This window comes from Lactuca virosa, chromosome 1 (genome assembly GCF_052849685.1).
Source record: "Lactuca virosa cultivar CGN04683 chromosome 1, Lactuca_virosa_CGN04683_v6, whole genome shotgun sequence".
Lineage (NCBI taxonomy): Eukaryota > Viridiplantae > Streptophyta > Magnoliopsida > Asterales > Asteraceae > Lactuca > Lactuca virosa.
This window is the reverse complement of record NC_136426.1, coordinates 90,556,009-90,573,528: the sequence shown is the minus strand read 5'-3', so window position 1 is coordinate 90,573,528 and position 17,520 is coordinate 90,556,009. Positions and strand designations below refer to the sequence as shown.

Sequence of the window (17,520 nt, the reverse complement as noted above, 5' to 3'; positions counted from 1 at the left end):
ACACTATTGAAGCAATATATTATTGAACAAAAAAACTTATAAAACCTAGATGAAATCGAAATTCACAATAAATGGAGGGTTACATACCTTTTGTAGATCCCAATTAAGTTAATCAAAGTCTTCTTGTCTCCTTCGAAAACCTATATCCAATATTGTACAAGCCTCTAATGGTTTACACCCAAAAGGCAAGAAACCCTAGGATTGAAGGAAAGAGGGGAGAGAGGAGGAGAATTTCGTTCTCCGAATAAGGTATATGAGAGTCATAAAAATTAGATGCCCAAGGGTCCTATTTATAGTCCAAGGTAGCTTAGGGACCAAACAAGACTTGAAAGATTAAATAATAGAATTAATCCAATCCCAATCCTTTTCTTATTTACCATTAGGAGGATTATGGAAACCTTAAGAAAGGCTCCAAAACTATCCATGTCATGGACTATTATAAAATTGTCTCTTTTGTTCAACTATTAGACAATTACAATTCACCCAATGCACCTTCAATTAATTCCAATTAATCTCAAATTAATTCTAGATTAATTATGATTAATGATTAATCGCTTATTATCGATTTCAAATTAATTTATTATTCATAAATTAACAAATCATTAATTAACAATTTCTAATTAATATATTAATCACATAATATATTAACAAAACATTTTATCTCTCTCTCCTTTGATCAATCCAAGTAATTTCCTTGTTATGAGGGCAACCCAAAAATGACTTTACTTTTATTCATCAACATTGTACAAATTTAGTTAGGACCTTAAACACCTTAATCCAACAGATCCGAGGAGACTGGATCGTATGTTCATTCAAGTACTCCAATCCCTTAAGTCATTGTCTTTATTGACCCTCGTTGGCTGCCAGGGAATTCCCGAAGCAATATAATCAACTTGTTTTTCACAATGGTCCATATGGATAGATCTCGTAAGGTTGTTGTATATGATTAGAATGTGAGGATCGACGGTATGGGGGAAGATTATCTTAAAGATATGATGTATTTGTGTTAATGATAACAATTGGTTCTGCAGGTTTAAGATATAAGATTAATTATCATTAAAACATTTTGGAATTGAGAACCCTATGTATCACACCAGGTTTCCCAACCCGACCCATTACAAATAGCGGTGTTAAGACTGTTGAAGGTTTGAATAGGATGCAAAGTGATTGAAGTGAAGACCTGCCATAGTATTCAGAACCGTTAGGTCTTTACGCTGTAACATATGTTGTGTATTGATTATGACATCCTTAGAGTTTTTATTATTTTGAGACAATTATTTGTACTCAAAATATTGTAATATAATGGGATTTTCTACAAATAAAGATGTTATGAACTTTTAAAGAGTAAATAATTTTTTTTTCGGTTATAGAAAATAGGTGATGTCACATGAACGAACATATGTAATAGTGTTATTGTTCAATAACAATACATGCAGGTATGATCTATTGATTCTACATTGTTATTTCTCCATAAACGATGTTTGTTATATACGTGATCATATTTATCGAACAATGACTTTTCCTTATGCTTACTATGTAATACTTTCACCTAAAATTGATGGTCATTTAAGGAACAAGGTGTACAAATGAGATGTTATATACGATATTTCGTTATTAATGTATATTTAAGCAATTGAGAAACTTAGGGTACTTAAAACTCACTTTGATATTGGAAACCAAACGACACATTTTGAATCATTACATATCTAAAAGTTCATGTATCTTAATAATATGATATCTAGGCTGCATAAATTTCTCGTACTGATAACTTGCCTATTTTACCAAATATCCTAGGATAGATTACCTATCTTCAGGAAGAGACAAGACTTGATCACTTTTATTTTTGTTTACGATCTCTATTAATAAAACTATGCATTGAAATCTAGAATTTGCTTCCAACCTCTAACATCTCATAAATCTAACATTCACACTCGTTCATAAATTTTAATCACGACAAACATGCCAAATGAACAACCACACTAATGTACTTATGATTATACCATAAGGGCTAACATGGCTATTGTATCTTGTCTAAAAACACCATGCATGTTGCAAATGAGCTTTTTAACACGTTTCGATCAATAAATATGAATGCAATTGAATACGAAAGTTATGTTGTTATCATTATCCAAATGGTTATGTTGTGTTTAAAATATTATATACATCCAAGTTTAAATTTCATCTTTATCTTTATCTATAGCCTAATATATTATCAATGACAAATAAGTAAATAAATTGAATGCCAACATTTTTACTTAGGCCAATAAAAGGGAATTACTTAATAAATATCTATTTGAAAGGAAATATGGTAAATACAAAGGGACTAAAATCAATGAAATTCAACAAGGTTTAATGTTAATTAAATTAGACATTTAAATTAATCAATAATAATCCTTTAATTAATCAAATAATTAAATGTAATTAGATCATGAGGATAATTCTCAGATTTAAGATTTAGAATATCTGATTATTAAGATAAATATTCATATTTTATACAATTAAAATAATATTAACTAGGTTATTATCCTAATCAATTTGATTTATTCAAATAAAAGAGTTTGCTGATCAGATGCTCCTCACGACGTGAGAGAGGAAAGCCACGTCGTGACAAAAACAAAAAATTCGGATCCGAAGATCGCCACGACATGACAGAAAGATTCCCACGTCGTGGCTGCGACAGAATGACAATTTTGTCTTCCTTAATTTGTTGATGTTCAAATAATGCACACTAGTTGTGAGACTCATGTAGTACATGAGTTAATTTAAAAAAAAAACTAAATATAAAAGTCAAAATATTTAAGAACTTTGAATTTATAAGAAAATAAGAAAAATAATGAATTATTATTATTGAATTTTTTTTATCTTTTAAATTTAAACAAATAATTTAAATAAATAAACAAAAGAAACTAATGAGCTTTAATTTAGGAATTTTGAAATTAAAAGGTAACTTCATTAATGAAATTGATATCCATTTATTACTACATTTATTGTAATTATTATATTAAAATATTATATGAAATTTAATAAAATAGAAAAACTCATAAAATGACATGTGGAAAAAAGTTAATTCAAAATAACCACAAGATAACATTTGGAAAATTGAATAAGAATGTGACATGTGGCAAAAAAACCTTCATTTACTAAATCAGATTCAATTGTTAGGCAACCTAGTTCTTTGATACCACTAATGGGTTTTACATGTAATAATGCGGAAAAATTCTTATACTCTTAAGGGAACATGCAACCTAATAGATATATGTCATAACACTATTGAAGCAACCTACTATTGAACAAAAAAACTTATAAACCCTATATGAAATCGAAATTCACATTAAATGGAGGGTTACATACTTTTTGTAGATCCCAATTAAGTTAATCAAAGTTTTATTGTCTCCTTAGAAAACCTAGCTCCAATAGTGTGCAAGCCTCTAATGGTTCACACCCAAAATGCAAGAAACCCTAGGATTGAAGGAGAGAGGGGAGAGAGGAGGAGAATTTTGTTCTTTGGGATAAGGTATATGAGAGTCACAAAAAATAGATGCCCACGGGTCCTATTTATAGTCCAAGGTAACTTAGGGACAAAGCAAGACTTGAACGATTAAATAATAGATTTAATCCAATCTCAATCCTTTTCTTATTTACCATTAGGAGAATTATAGAAACCCTAAGAAAGGCTCCAAAACCGTCCATGCCATGGACGATTATATAATTGTCTCTTTTGTTCAACTATTGAACAACTACAATTCACCCCATGCACCTTCAATTAAATCCAATTAATCCCGAATTAATTCCAGATTAATTATTAATTAGTTATTACCTATTTCTAATTAATTTATTATTCATAAATTAACAAAATCTAATTAATATATTGATCACATAATATATTAACAAAACATTTTATCTCTATCTCCTTTGATAAATCCAAGCCATTTCCTGGTTATGGGGGCAACCCAAAAAGGGCTTTACTTTTATTTATCAACATTATACCAATTTAGTTAGGACCTTAAACACCTTAATCCAACAGATCCGAGGAGACTGGATCGTATGTTCATTCAAGTACTCCAATCCCTTAAGTCATTGTCTTTATTGACCCTCGTTGTCTGCCATGGAATCCCGGAAGCAGTATAATCAACTTGTTTTTTCACAATGGTCCATCTGGATAGATCTCGTAAGGTTGTTGTATATGATCAAATGTGAGGATCGACGGTACGGGGGAAGATTATCTTAAAGATATGATGTATTTGTATTAATGATAACAATTGGTTCTGCAGGTTTAAGATATAAGATTAATTATCATTAAAACATTTTGGAATTATAAACTCTATGTATCACACTAGGTTTTCCAACCCGACCCATTCGTTTTATATGCATCACAAATAACGGTGTTAAGACTGTTGAAGGTTTGAATAGGATGCAGAGTGATTGAAGTGAAGACCTGCCATAGTATTCAGAACCGTTAGGTCTTTACGCTGTAATATATGTTGTGTATCGATTATGACATTCTTAGAATTTTTATTATTTTGAGACAATTATTTGTACTCAAATTATTGTAATATAATGAGATTTTCCGCAAATAAAGATGTTATGAATTTTTAAAGAGTAAAGAAAAGTTTTTTTTTTTTCCGGTTATAGAAAATAGGCGATGTCACATGAACGAACATATGTGATAGTGTTACTGTTCAATAACAATACATGCAAGTATGACCTATCGATTCTACATTGTTATTTCTCCATAAACGATGCTTGTTATATATGTGATCATATTTATCGAACAATGACTTTTCCTTATGCTTACTATGTAATACTTTAACTTAAAATTGATGGTCATTTAAGGAACAATGTGTACAAATGAGATGCTATATACGACATTTCGTTATTAATGTATATTTAAACAATCGAGAAACTTAGGGTACTTAAAACTCACTTTGAACTTGGAAACCAAACGACACATTTTGAATCATTACATATCTAAAAGTTCATGTATCTTAGTAATATGATATCTAGGTTGCATAAATTTCTCGTACTGATAACTTGCCTATTAAACCAAATATCCTTGGATAGATTACCTATCTTAAGAAAGCGACAAGACTTGATCACTTTTATTTTTGTTTACGATCTGTATTAATAAAACTATGCATTGGAATCTAGAATTTGCTTCCATCCTCTAACATCTCATAAATCTTCACACCCATTCATAAATTTTAATCACGACAAACTTGCCAAATGAACAACCATACTAATATGCTTATAATTATACCATTAGGGCTAACATGACTATTGTATCCTGTATAAGAACACCATGCATGTTGCACTTGACCTTTTTAACACGTTTCGATCAATAAATATAAATGCAGTTGAATACGAAAAGTTATGTTGTTATAATTATCCAAATGGTTGTGTTGTTTTTAAAATATTTTATAAATCCAAGTTTAAATTTCATCTTTATCTTTATCTATAGCCTAATATATTACGAGTGACAAATAAGTAAATGAATTGAATGCCAACATATTTTTACCTAAGGCAATAAAAGGGAATTACTTGATGAATATCTATTGGAAAGGAAATATGGTAAATACAAAGGGACTAAAATCGATGAAATTCAACATTTCAGGTACTATTTATGTCGTGACCAAAACTTTTATGAGACATATCTGGGCGGGAAACCCCGACTACTAATATCGATCCCTCAATCTCTCCCCTTCGCACACCGTTCACTCTCTCTCTTTCTAGGTTTTCTCACTCTAAAACAATGAACGAAAATGGACAGGAGTCGTCTCTTTCGGATTTTGAAGCCGCTCGGAGTAGTCTTCGACAGCGTTGGGAGTTGGCTTCTGTTCTCAATTTCTTCAAGGTAATCTTTACGATTTTTGATTTCACTACTTTTCAAAGTTCAATTTTTCGTATTTAGTTTGTGTAGAACGATCTACATTTGTTTCTGCATGATGTTGCTATGAAAGATCAAGGGTAAAACTCAAAATCTCACTCGATAAAACTTGACCGTTTAATAAAAACCTAGAACTTTTTTTGTGGTGGGGGGCGTAGGGATAGAAAGGGACGACGGATGGGATCATTGAAACACATCAAATATAAAAATTCATAGAACTTAGAGGAAACGTATGAAATTCAAATAGGGAGAGAGCATTTGAAGGAATGCCAAATTTGCAACGAGCTTGATTGGCAACAGCGTTTGTTTTCAAATTTCATTGCATCGAGTGTGCAATCTGCCAAACTACGTCTTAGAGAGCACATAAAGGGTAGCATACTAGACTACTAGTATATGTATATAACCCTATGTATGTGTGTATAAATGGATAGGGCTACTGAACTTTTGAATGATTTTGACATATAATGGGTATTTGAAGCCTAAAGAAATATTAAAGATGGTTATATGATAATATGAAGCCTGAACTTTGGAATGATTTTGACATGCAACTATGCATATAGTTCGTTTACTTAATTTACTATTAAATGAAACGAAGTGATATTATTAGTCTACAAAGTTTGCATCTTATTTTTGGCAACTAGTATATTGAGTTTCAATAGGTAGGCTTTCTGTTAGATCGGTCATTACACATATGGTTGTTCTAATGAATTTATAGCTTCCTTTATATACAAACAAATGCACAATCTTGAATTATCTAACGTGTAAAAGTCACAATATCACATTTTATATAGGTGTTTGAGCCTGTTATAGAAAGTAATCTGAAGATTTCTGCTGAAGAGATTGAGACAGCACTCATTCAACCAAACAAATCTCTTGCTCAGATTCACATATCACTCTTAAAGGTTCTTTCTTTCTTCTCCACTGTTCACTAAATTCTAACTTTACCCTCTTCTTTAGCATTAATATGTCATTTGTGTGTTTAATGATTATGAAATCTTACAACCATCAGTCTAAGATAATAATTTCATTTTAATGCTGAACAGGGAATCCCACCTGTAAGTAAAAACCTAAAAGATCCAGATGCTTGGGTTGTAGCACTCTCTAAGAAGCTCAACATGTGGTGGCCATGGGTACGCCACTCAATATTTATACTTTCCAAAACTCAAATTCTTTAACTTTCTTCTTTAAAATAACTTTAAATAATTTGATCTTCAGGTTGCTGAGGGTGATTTTCCATTAACTGCAGCCAAAGGGTACTTTTATAGTTTTATTTTCATTCATAAAAGTCAACCACCTAATTCATATTAATTTCAACTAAACTCTATATTCTTTTCTCCTATAGGGCTGAAATGGAAACATACAAAAAACTTGACCCCACAATTCGTCTTGTAATCCTTAAAGCACTCTGTGAGATCAGAGCTGATGTATTATATCCTCAAACCCTTCTTTTTTCCCTTTCTTATTATATGAAAAACTTAGTATTTAACCATTTATATTGTTTTGTTATTCTTCACAGCAACATGATGTGGTGTCATACATTAATGAAGGAGTAAAAATCAAGAATGAGATGTCTACTTTCAGAAAAATAAAAATCGGGGATGATGGAAAAGGCACTTCATATTGGTGTGATGGGGATGAAGTTATTGGTTTTAGATTGTATAAGGAAATAAATACTTTTAAAAAAAGTGGAACAGAAACAACTGTTGGTTGTATATGGGAAACGCTTGCAACTAACCTACAGGAGTTCCAGAAAGTTGTGGTAAGTTTAATTTTTTATAAATCATTCGTCAAATCCGAATTGTAAAATATTGGCTTTATGGCTTATTAAATTAAAAAACTTTTAAAATTAATGTTTATTGCAGGATGAATACTCATCAAGTAAATCAAAACTTGAAGTTGCTGTTAGTGTTGTGGTTGAAACTGAAATCATGCCTGTTCTTAATAAACTTGAGAAGGTTTGTGTCTCTTATGATTCTATCTGTTTTTTTAATTTACATGATATGATGATGACTAAGGTGTTTTTAATATCAATTTTTGGTCCATTTACAGAAAAAACAAAAAGCATTGCAGAAGAAGATGCATGAAGAGAGGATTTTGAATAATTTCTGTAGAGTTGGAACCACACGTTCCTGTCGTAGATCTAAGCCTGTCAGTTACACTTTTGGTATGGAAACTTTTGCTTATATACCATATTTTTAATCAAGGTTATTCCATGTAAAATGACCATTTTGCCCCTAAAACCACCTATTGTCACACTTTTTTGTTGTCTCTGAAGTGTTAAGTCCATGTAAAATGATCACTTTGTCTCTAAACCACCTTTGGTGACACTTTTAGTCCCTGCATTGTTAAGTCCATGTAAAATGACCATTTTGCCCCTGAAATGACATTTGGTCACACTTTTTTTGTCCCAGTGGTGTTAAGTCCATGTAAAATGAACACTTTTCCCCTAAAATCACCTTGTTGTGTTAAGTGTAAAATGACGATTTTTGCCCCTGAAAAGACATTTGGTCACACTTTTTTTGTCCCCTTGGTGTTAAGTTCATGTAACATGACCACTTTGCCCCTAAATCACCTTTGGTAACACTTTTCATGCCTTGGGTGTTAACTGTTAAGTACTTAAGTTCATGTAAGTTGACTATTTTCTCCCTAAAACCACCTTTGGTAATGCTTTAAGTCTCTGGCCTGTTAAGCTAATGTAAAATGACCGTTTTGCCCTCATCTTCTTTATCAAAATCCTAAGTTGAACTAATAAGATATTAAAGCAAAAAAGATATACCTTGTGTTTCTTAGACAAGTATAATAATCAGAAACAATATTTTTTGCAGATGAATATGACAAGGCCATTAATGCAGCCATACGAGAGACCAAGTAAGTTGCATTTATTACTATTAATCTTATTTTATTTTCTTCCATCAATATAATATTACTAAACATGTAAAGCTGCATGTATCTATGATCAGGAAAATGAAAACCAAAGAAGAACAGAAGAATCAGAAAAAAGTAACTGCAGTGAAGGAGGATTCGCATACAGAGCAAGATCAGGATGATGATGAGTCCACTGAATCTGACTCTGAGAACAGCAAGCTTGAAAATGGAAATGTTTCTGAAGATAGCAGTCAGGATTCTGGTGAAGAATCACATGAAAAAAATGATGATCAAGAAGAAGAAAACGATGAAGAAGAAGAAGAAGAAGAAGAAGAAGAAGAAATCAAGGATGATGAAAAAGAAGAAAGCAATGATGAAGAAGAAGAAGAAGAAGAAGAAATCAAGGATGATGAAAAAGAAGAAAGCAATGATGAAGAAGAAGAAGAAGAAGAAGAAAACAATGATGATGAGGAGGAAAAGAATGGGAATCATAGCAGTGAAGATGAGTTAGTTGAGAAATCTGAAATTGAAAATGGTAATTTTGTTGGGAAAAAAAGAGGTAGGAATGATGATGATGATGATGATATTGAAGAGATGAGAAACTTTGGTGCAAAGAAAAGAATGAGGCAAAGGCCAAACCGTAATTCCGCCATTGAATCCTCCATTGTTCCTGATTCTGAGGATGAAAGTTGTTCGGGAAATAGTGATAGTTAGAAATGGTATGTACAGTTTCACATGGAGGATTAGGTTTCGTATTGAAAATAAATACGAGTTTTGGAATTTCTTTTTTTTGGAGTAGAGGAGGATTGTAGTATTTAAGAGCATCCTATCGAAGAAGAGGTTAGTAGAGAGGTATATTGATCATTGGATTTGGATCCATCTTTTTTGTTGCTGATTGATTGATAGGATCATACTTAGGATGGTGGTTTTGTTTATCAAGGATTGTGGTTGTATCTTTTTGAGCCTTATATCATGAAATGGCATAGTTCAAAGTTCAAATGGTGTGTGTACCTTTAAGATGCATTTGATGTGGAGTTGTGTTTTTAAGAGGTGAAAAGAATTGTCTTGTATGGATTCCATGTTTAGAAAATGAAATATATATTTAAAGTTACAAATGAAATCTTCACAAGACTAAGTTATGGTATTACTTCATTTTTGATGAGAAAGTCATGTTTTTATAAAAAAGCATATTATTGAATTGATGAAAGTATTGCTAGATGGTTTGTGGAGTACTTTGGATCTTTTTATATGGTCTATGGTAGATGGATAGTACATTTGATGCAAAGAAGGGATGATGAAATTTACAAATTAATAAAGTGAGGAGAAGACAAAATGATAGAAAATTGAAGGTATATAGAGGAAGAGAGAGTAAACAAAGTGAGGAAAAGACAGATCTTATTTAGAAGTAATCTCCACATCTGACCTCCTTTTATCCTTGACTTTTTGTGATTTGGATTGTGTTGTTTGAGTTTATAATGGTATTGGTTGGCTAACAAAGTTTTTCTAAGGCTATCCGCTATAAGGAATGGTAACATCCTTAGCATGTTGTCATATAAGATTTTTTAAAGACACATAAGATAGAGAGAATTGTAACATCCAAATTGTAAAAGATAGAATGGTAAAACCTAAATGTTGTGTTATTTTTATTGTGGAAAAAAATAAAATAAAAAGACAAGCATGCCAATCATAGCCCTTTCTCTTCTCTTCTCTTTAGCCAACCTTAGCGAGACATATAGCGTGTTTGATGGGAGTGGTGGAGACGAGCTCCCGGCAAGGCCTAACAAGGAGCTTCTGAGTTCAATCGTAGACATATACTAACTCGATGTGGGTTTTTTTTTTATTTTTTTATTATATTTTATTTTATTTTAATTTAGCCTAAAAAGGTTAAAAGTTATTTACTTAAATAATAGATAGATATCTAAGATATAAAAACGCGGAGATAGTAACTCAAAATTTATTATATGTATGTTCAGAGAATTTTGAAAAGTAGATGTTAACTTTTTTTTTTAGAAAAAAATAATATTAAGAGAAATTAAATACCCTCCTACTTATTTATTTTCCTATTATCTTCAGATGATTACAAATATAATAAAAATTTATTAATTATATTAAATATGACAAGTGACAACCTTAAATGAGTCATAAGAGGAGAAAAAAAAAATAAGAAGATATTTGGTTTCTTGAAAATTAAAGATAAATCTATTTGAATTTATAAAGATATTTTGATAAGTGATCCAAAAGGCCCGTGGCCATTAGTATCAACCTTAAGAATAAGTTAAGATTAACTTCAATAGATATATTTATAAGTAAAATAATAATAAGTTTATGAGTTTGTTCGTACTAAAAAAAATTAACTTCAATACATTGGAGAGTTCTTTATAAAAAACTCTTTCTTAAATACTGTGGGAAGTTTCCCAAGACTTCTAAAAGAATAATCTAAATTCTTATACGAGACACATGCAAATTATTTTTCATTTATATGGTATTTGTATGAGTAAATAGCATAAAAAACACTCCGTTTACACCAAAATTCTAATTTGACACCGTGTTTTTTTTTGTATCAAATTTGACACTGTGTTTTCCAATTTGTTACAATTCTGACCACTTAACCGGTTAACCAGTTTACATGCTGACGTGACATGATGATGATGTGGCATGCTGACGTGTCAAAATTGAATTTTTTTTGCACAAAAAAAACTAACCTGGTTAACCGGTCAAGTGGTCAGAATTATAATAAAATGATTAAAATTACAAATTACAAATTATTTAACTGATTACATATTTAAACTAAAAATCATTTTTTGTGTGTTAAATGAACAAAATAACACTTTATATCATGTCATTATCAATTTAGACCATATTTTCGTTCCATATTTAATTTAAACACTTTATCTATTTGATTGACAACTTATCATAAATTCAACAAATCTTTAATTACAAATAAATATTCAAAATGAACAAAAGCTAACATATTTTTGCTATTTTATATAGGGATCCCTTTTATATATCATAACATATATACATTGTTGGAAAATTAAAATCAATATAAACCAAACAGTTATCCTATGCATTTAACATGTTTTGTTATATAATTTCTCACATGCTTTATTAGTTAAAGCAAAATGGATGATTTAAAATTTAAATCATTTCACATAATATCATTCGTAGGGGACGATTCACTTTAGATTAAAAAAAATAAAGATTTTAAGATTCAACCTCATCCAAATATTTCTCATTTGCCGCTCTAATGTTTCATCATACTTGCAGCCACGATGTCTGCCTAATCATAAATGATTTTATGACAGAGATGTATAAATATAATCATATATAATTATATATGTTTATACGTATATGCCTAATCATAAATGATTATACATATATGTCTATTCACAGATTGAGTAATCATATATGATTATAATGATTGGTGGCAGAAGAGATGGTGGTGGCAGAGGTGGCGGTGATATAAGTGACGGAGGTGTCAGTTGTGGGGTCGGCTTGTGGCAGAGATAGTGGTAGTGGTGGTGGCGCTGGCGGTTATGGTGGTGGGGAAGGTGGCGGAGGTGAAAGGAACGGACGACAGATGTGAACTATATGGTTGAGGTTAAATATCAAGATCTCTATTTTATTTTGAATCTTAATGGAAAATATATCTCACAATTCAAAAGTTTCTGAAAATAAAAAATTTGAATCAAAATTTAATTTATAAAAATAATATAAATATATTATTTAAGTTAATTAATACATTATGTTAATTTCTTTTTTGGGTGGGCAACGTGTATGGAAATGTGTTGGACTCGATGATAATAACTGAGTTGCACAGCTCACCGCCTACCACGATTCACTTTCCTGAATTACATGGCGACGAACGGTGGAACTGTCAGGGACGCAGCCGCTCGACGGCGGCGAATCGCCGAGAGAGGAGCGGAGCGTTTGGCTCTCATCACTGGTCGTGCCCAGTCCACATCATTATCATCATCTCCGTTGCCTCCTTCTGTAGTCGAGTCGCATCACTCTTCTACTGCACCATGCCCTCCTTCCATTCCTCGGAATCCTGATCAATTTCCTCTCTTAGGTATGTGTTTCTTTGAGATATATTTCTTGTCCACTTTTTCTGATGATTAATTTCTTGCAAGGAGTTCTGCTGTGTTTATCTGTGTGACCGTGTATTCGTTCGTGATTTCTGATATTTTGTCAAAATTTTAATCGAAGAAGCTAATTCGATTCTTTTAGTTTCCTGTAAGCCCTCTATATTGATTGATGCGCGTGTACTTATCAACTGTTTTGGTAACTTTCTGTTGATTCTGTTAGATCCATGTTTGATTGATGCTATACCTAATTGGTGGCAAGTTGGTTTCAATTGAAAGCCATTGTTGACAGACTATTGGAATGAATAATGGTAGTAGATGTCAAGGGGATTAAATCCAAATATAGATATACTATTCATTGTCATTCGATTCACCTGTATCTACCATCCCAACTCTTGATTTCATCGACATAAAACTGTCATCATAGTTCTGAATAAGCATAGTGACTCATTTTTGCAGATGAACACAACGATTCCCCTTCAATCACAAAGCCTGCAATTGATGATGTCCAAATAACCAAAACATCTGTAGAAGCATCTTCATCACCCATCAAAACACAATCTTTTCCCAATCCCACCACAATAACAGAACAACCTCCATCAATCTCAACCTCAAACAAGTCAAAATCAAAAACCAATCTTGGTCAAACTCTCACCCCTAATAGGCTACGCCCTGCTATTACATCATCACAAAACACCCGAACATACTGTTCAATCATAGCTGCCCTGTTAGTCCTATTATCATATGCAGGCTTCCCTATTCTGGGCAACAACTCTATAAAGTATATCATACTTTCAAGGCCACTTGTTCTACTTCTATTGACCAATATAACCTTGGTGGTTGCACCTGTTCTCTTGGAAAAAGTCAACCGGGAAGGACACAGGGGGTCTTTGACTGGTGAGGTGGGTGGTTTTGGTGATCAGTTGGGTATGGCTTTGGAGTGGGGTATGTTGATGAAAAGTGGTTTAAGTGCTTTGTTCATTGATTGTAGTATTTACTCAGTGGTTCTTGTTTGTGGTATGTCCTTTCTGAAGAAATTTGGGTGGTAGAATACATTGTTTATGAATCTTGATGTGTTTTAGTCAGATTTATTGTTTTCTTCTTTTGAAATAGAGAATGTGATTTCATTGTATCAAGTTGCATTTTAATAGCAAAGTACTTCATGTTAAAAGTTGCTATATTTAGTTGAAATGTGTATGTACATTGGTATTATTGCTAGAAGTTAAATTACTTTTATGTTGCTATTTCTCCTAAATGTTGTTGTTTGATCTTGTGTTTGAAAGATTGTATACAATTCGTTTGGGTTCATGAACATACACAATCCTTGAGAAATCCAAATCCTCGGATTATCAAATACCTTTTTTGGTTAACCCCATTTTTCTAGCAATAAGTTTACCAATTACTTGAATGAGATTTTAATTACAATGACATATCATGAGTTAACATGTTTTTATGCAATGCCACATCGACGGTATATTACAAGTATAAAATGACATTGCATAAAAGCATGTTGGGAACATGACGTGTCAGGGTAATTATCTTTTTCGTTTTGTTTACGTTTAGGTATTTTTTTTATAAGTACACTGGACCATTTAACTTGTTAAATGTGTTAACATATTACCATTGTTACCTGCTATCTCAGGTTACAATGATAACATGTGAAAACATTTAACAAGTTAAATGGTAAAATATGTATAAAAAAAAGAACGTTGTCTAAATGTGAACAATTTTTTTTTACAAATTTCTTAAATTTTTTTATAATTTGTTACAACATTTTTAAGATATTTTTATAGGTTTTTCTAATACAATGGTTTAAACTTCGTTTATAATTTTTTTAACATTTTTTTTTATGCTTTCATATAATTTTTATACACCTGCTTTTAAACCGATTATTTTCTAAATGTTTTAAACTTTTCTTACAAGTTTTTAATTTTCTTTTACATTTTCATACAATTTTTTTGTAACTTTCATACAACTCTTTCTAAACTTTCTTTACAACATTTTTAAAATGCTTCATCGTTTTTGTATAACAATTTAATACCTTTTTATAATATTTTAAAATACTTTCGTTAAATACAAGTTTAGAACGTCGTATTAAAAAAATTAATTTTTTTATAAACTTCTAATTATAAAAATATAAAAAAATTGTAATAATTTTAAAACATTTGCATTATGAAAAATTAGAAACTAGATTGCTATTTCTTGCATTTTACCCTCTACATAATTAGGGAAATTTGTCTTAATAAAAAAAAAAAAAAGAAGAATCAAACTAAATTCCTTCCACAGGTTGTTACACAATCAACAAAGTCTCATGTGTTGGATAAAATACATGTCTATAGTTCTCAAAATGAACAATAGTTTGTAACCTTATTACAAAATACCAACTTCTTAACAAAATTCAAAACCCAAAAACCTGCAACTCAACCCCTTATGATTACTTTAAAATTCTTTTCGTAAACATCTCACAACAAATTATGAATTAGCAACCAATTCATCATGATGAACAACTTCAACATCTTCACTCCCTTCTTCAATCTGCTCAATTTTGGGACACCAACCATACGCCTCCCTTCTTGCATCCCTACGAGCAACCCTCTGTTGAATTCTCATCTCTTTAAACTCCTCTGCAAGCTTGGTTTCCTCTTCTTGTGGAAAGAAAACAACCTCCATGTTTCCAAGCTCTTGATACATGTTCTCAATCTTGGCTTTCCATAAGAGCCCCATTTCAGTGTCCATCTTCTTGTAAGGTGTCTTTAGTAGATACTCATCAATTCCACCTGCTTTGTCTATACAACGAAGAGCATGCGTTGTTACTTTTACTCGAATGTGTCTATCAAGAATGTAACTGAACAGCCTCTTTTCTTGTACATTGGGCTTCCAGTTCCTTCGAGTCCTGTTACAACAATGTTCTCGAATCTGTTTATTTTTGACTTAATTGGTTAAGCACTTAATCTGGATTTGAGATTCTGTATGAGATCGATTGTTATTAGTGTAACTGAAGTTCAACATAATCAAGGTTTTGAGTGATTAGCATTTTTAAACCATTTTAAGCACCTAATGACTAATTGATTTCTCCTAATAACTGCAAATAGAGTATAATAGAAAATTCTCAATTGATTTCTCTAAAGTCTAAACTATGCGAGATTGAGGAACAAATAAGGGACAAAGACAGTGTGTACTAACTTGTTTCCACCTTTCTCGCTGACTTGGTTGCCGAATTGAATATGACGGCCGGCGAAAATTCCACGCTGGGCTCTCCCCATCACCACCTTGCTGTCCGGCAAACATTTCTTCAGTGATTCTTTCACTCCGGGATCCAAATTCTTCTCGCCTCCTATCTTCTTCATTATCTTCTTCACCATCTCATTCGACCTGAATGCCATTCTATTTTATTTCTGTGTTCGTGTTGATGAAAGATCCTATTTAGGTCACTGTGTTTGGATCAAGAATATGGTTTGCTTGGAACGTTTGGGGTTTTAGGGTTTTTTGAACTAGCGAAATTTCACTATGTACGTGACCAAGTAAATTACATAACTCGTCCCTAGCTATAAGCTAATACACATTTGCACTTTGGTTTCTTAAATTTCAATTTCTATAGATAGTATTATGACAGTTACATAAATGGTCCTTATGGTTTGGTGAAATAGATACATATAGTTCAATTTTAAGAAACAGTTTCTTAAATTTCAATTTCTATAGACAGTATTATGACAGTTACATAAATGGTCCTTATGGTTTGGTGAAATAGATACATATAGTTCAATTTTAAGAAATAGATATTGCGGAAATAGTCCTTCCAACACACAAAGTCAAACAATGCTGTCAGATTTATGTAAAATGACATTTTTACATAAATTTTTTATTACTTTTCTAAACCTCATGGACATTGTCTTATTAAAATATATCTCACCCTTTAAATTCTGCTTCCTTCACATCTTCCGTAGGGAGGAAGTCGTCATCTCCGACCACTTTGTCATGCTTCAATTTTTAAGCCCAACTCTATAATTAAACCAAATAAAAAACTGAAACAAAAAATAAACCTAAAATAAAACCCAATGAAATCAAAGATCCACCGTTCCATAGGACAACTGGGATGCAATAATATGAAAAAGACCCAGACAAAACTTGAAATACGACCTACTGAATTTATATTTAATAAAGCAAAATTAAAGCACTCAATTTTGAAGCACTTTCAGAATCAAAACCTTTGATTCAAGTTACTGAAATGAATCAACTCTATGAAATAAGGATACAAATCCAAAACAACATACACATACATACTCACAATCTATGTCTCTCTATATCAATATCTTTTGTGATGCTTCTTTCCCTCTCAATCAACCTTTGTCTCACTTATGATTTGGAGAAAAAAAATAGGACTTTGACCGAGGAAAAAGCTATGTTGAATAAGACAATGGAACAAAATATATCGAATCTGGTCCTTCTTGTAAACTAATTTAGAGAAAAGTCGCCGTCAGCCGTCATGACTCCCTAAACTTAAGTGCATCTGATTTGGAGTTGCAAATATTTGGGTAAGAAATGGTCATCGACAGTGATGGGTAAGATGATGTTGTCAGTGGTGGTGGATAAAAGGAAATCGCAATTGGTGGTAGGTAAGAGGCGTTTTTCAATGATAGTCAAAGGTCCAACCATTTAGGGTTCTTCATTTAGCTGAAAAAAGAAAGA

At 31.7% G+C, this 17,520-nt stretch overlaps 3 protein-coding genes across 3 annotated transcripts; 2 read left to right on the top strand and 1 right to left on the bottom strand.

Moving 5' to 3' along the window:
- Nucleotides 1-5,718: 5,718 nt before the first annotated feature.
- LOC145105558 (DDT domain-containing protein DDR4-like) lies at nucleotides 5,719-9,748 on the top strand. The gene is made up of 10 exons (XM_079042641.1): nucleotides 5,719-5,851; nucleotides 6,676-6,786; nucleotides 6,928-7,014; nucleotides 7,100-7,137; nucleotides 7,227-7,308; nucleotides 7,401-7,643; nucleotides 7,747-7,839; nucleotides 7,934-8,048; nucleotides 8,710-8,752; nucleotides 8,845-9,748. Exons 1-10 carry the CDS (start codon nucleotides 5,750-5,752, stop codon nucleotides 9,461-9,463), a joined length of 1,533 nt encoding a protein of 510 aa, XP_078898767.1. The 5' UTR covers nucleotides 5,719-5,749; the 3' UTR covers nucleotides 9,464-9,748.
- A 2,774-nt stretch (nucleotides 9,749-12,522) lies between these two features.
- Nucleotides 12,523-14,089, top strand: LOC145150572 (uncharacterized). Its single transcript, XM_079075282.1, has 2 exons — nucleotides 12,523-12,821; nucleotides 13,294-14,089. Exons 1-2 carry the CDS (start codon nucleotides 12,605-12,607, stop codon nucleotides 13,881-13,883), a joined length of 807 nt encoding a protein of 268 aa, XP_078931408.1. The 5' UTR covers nucleotides 12,523-12,604; the 3' UTR covers nucleotides 13,884-14,089.
- A 994-nt stretch (nucleotides 14,090-15,083) lies between these two features.
- LOC145150555 (Ribosomal L28 family) lies at nucleotides 15,084-16,383 on the bottom strand. Its single transcript, XM_079075281.1, has 2 exons — nucleotides 16,018-16,383; nucleotides 15,084-15,727 (listed from the first exon to the last, which is right to left on the bottom strand). Exons 1-2 carry the CDS (start codon nucleotides 16,215-16,217, stop codon nucleotides 15,307-15,309), a joined length of 621 nt encoding a protein of 206 aa, XP_078931407.1. The 5' UTR covers nucleotides 16,218-16,383; the 3' UTR covers nucleotides 15,084-15,306.
- Between the last annotated feature and the right edge of the window lie 1,137 nt (nucleotides 16,384-17,520).

Coding starts and splice junctions, on each gene's coding strand:
- LOC145105558 (XM_079042641.1), top strand. CDS start 5,750: ATGAACGAAAATGGACAGGAGTCGTCTCTTTCGGATTTTGAAGCCGCT. Junction 6,787..6,927: donor TTCACATATCACTCTTAAAG/GTTCTTTCTTTC, acceptor AATGCTGAACAG/GGAATCCCACCTGTAAGTAA. Junction 8,753..8,844: donor GCAGCCATACGAGAGACCAA/GTAAGTTGCATT, acceptor ATCTATGATCAG/GAAAATGAAAACCAAAGAAG.
- LOC145150555 (XM_079075281.1), bottom strand. CDS start 16,217: ATGGCATTCAGGTCGAATGAGATGGTGAAGAAGATAATGAAGAAGATA. Junction 15,728..16,017: donor AGCGAGAAAGGTGGAAACAA/GTTAGTACACAC, acceptor TTGTTGTAACAG/GACTCGAAGGAACTGGAAGC.
- LOC145150572 (XM_079075282.1), top strand. CDS start 12,605: ATGGCGACGAACGGTGGAACTGTCAGGGACGCAGCCGCTCGACGGCGG. Junction 12,822..13,293: donor TGATCAATTTCCTCTCTTAG/GTATGTGTTTCT, acceptor TCATTTTTGCAG/ATGAACACAACGATTCCCCT.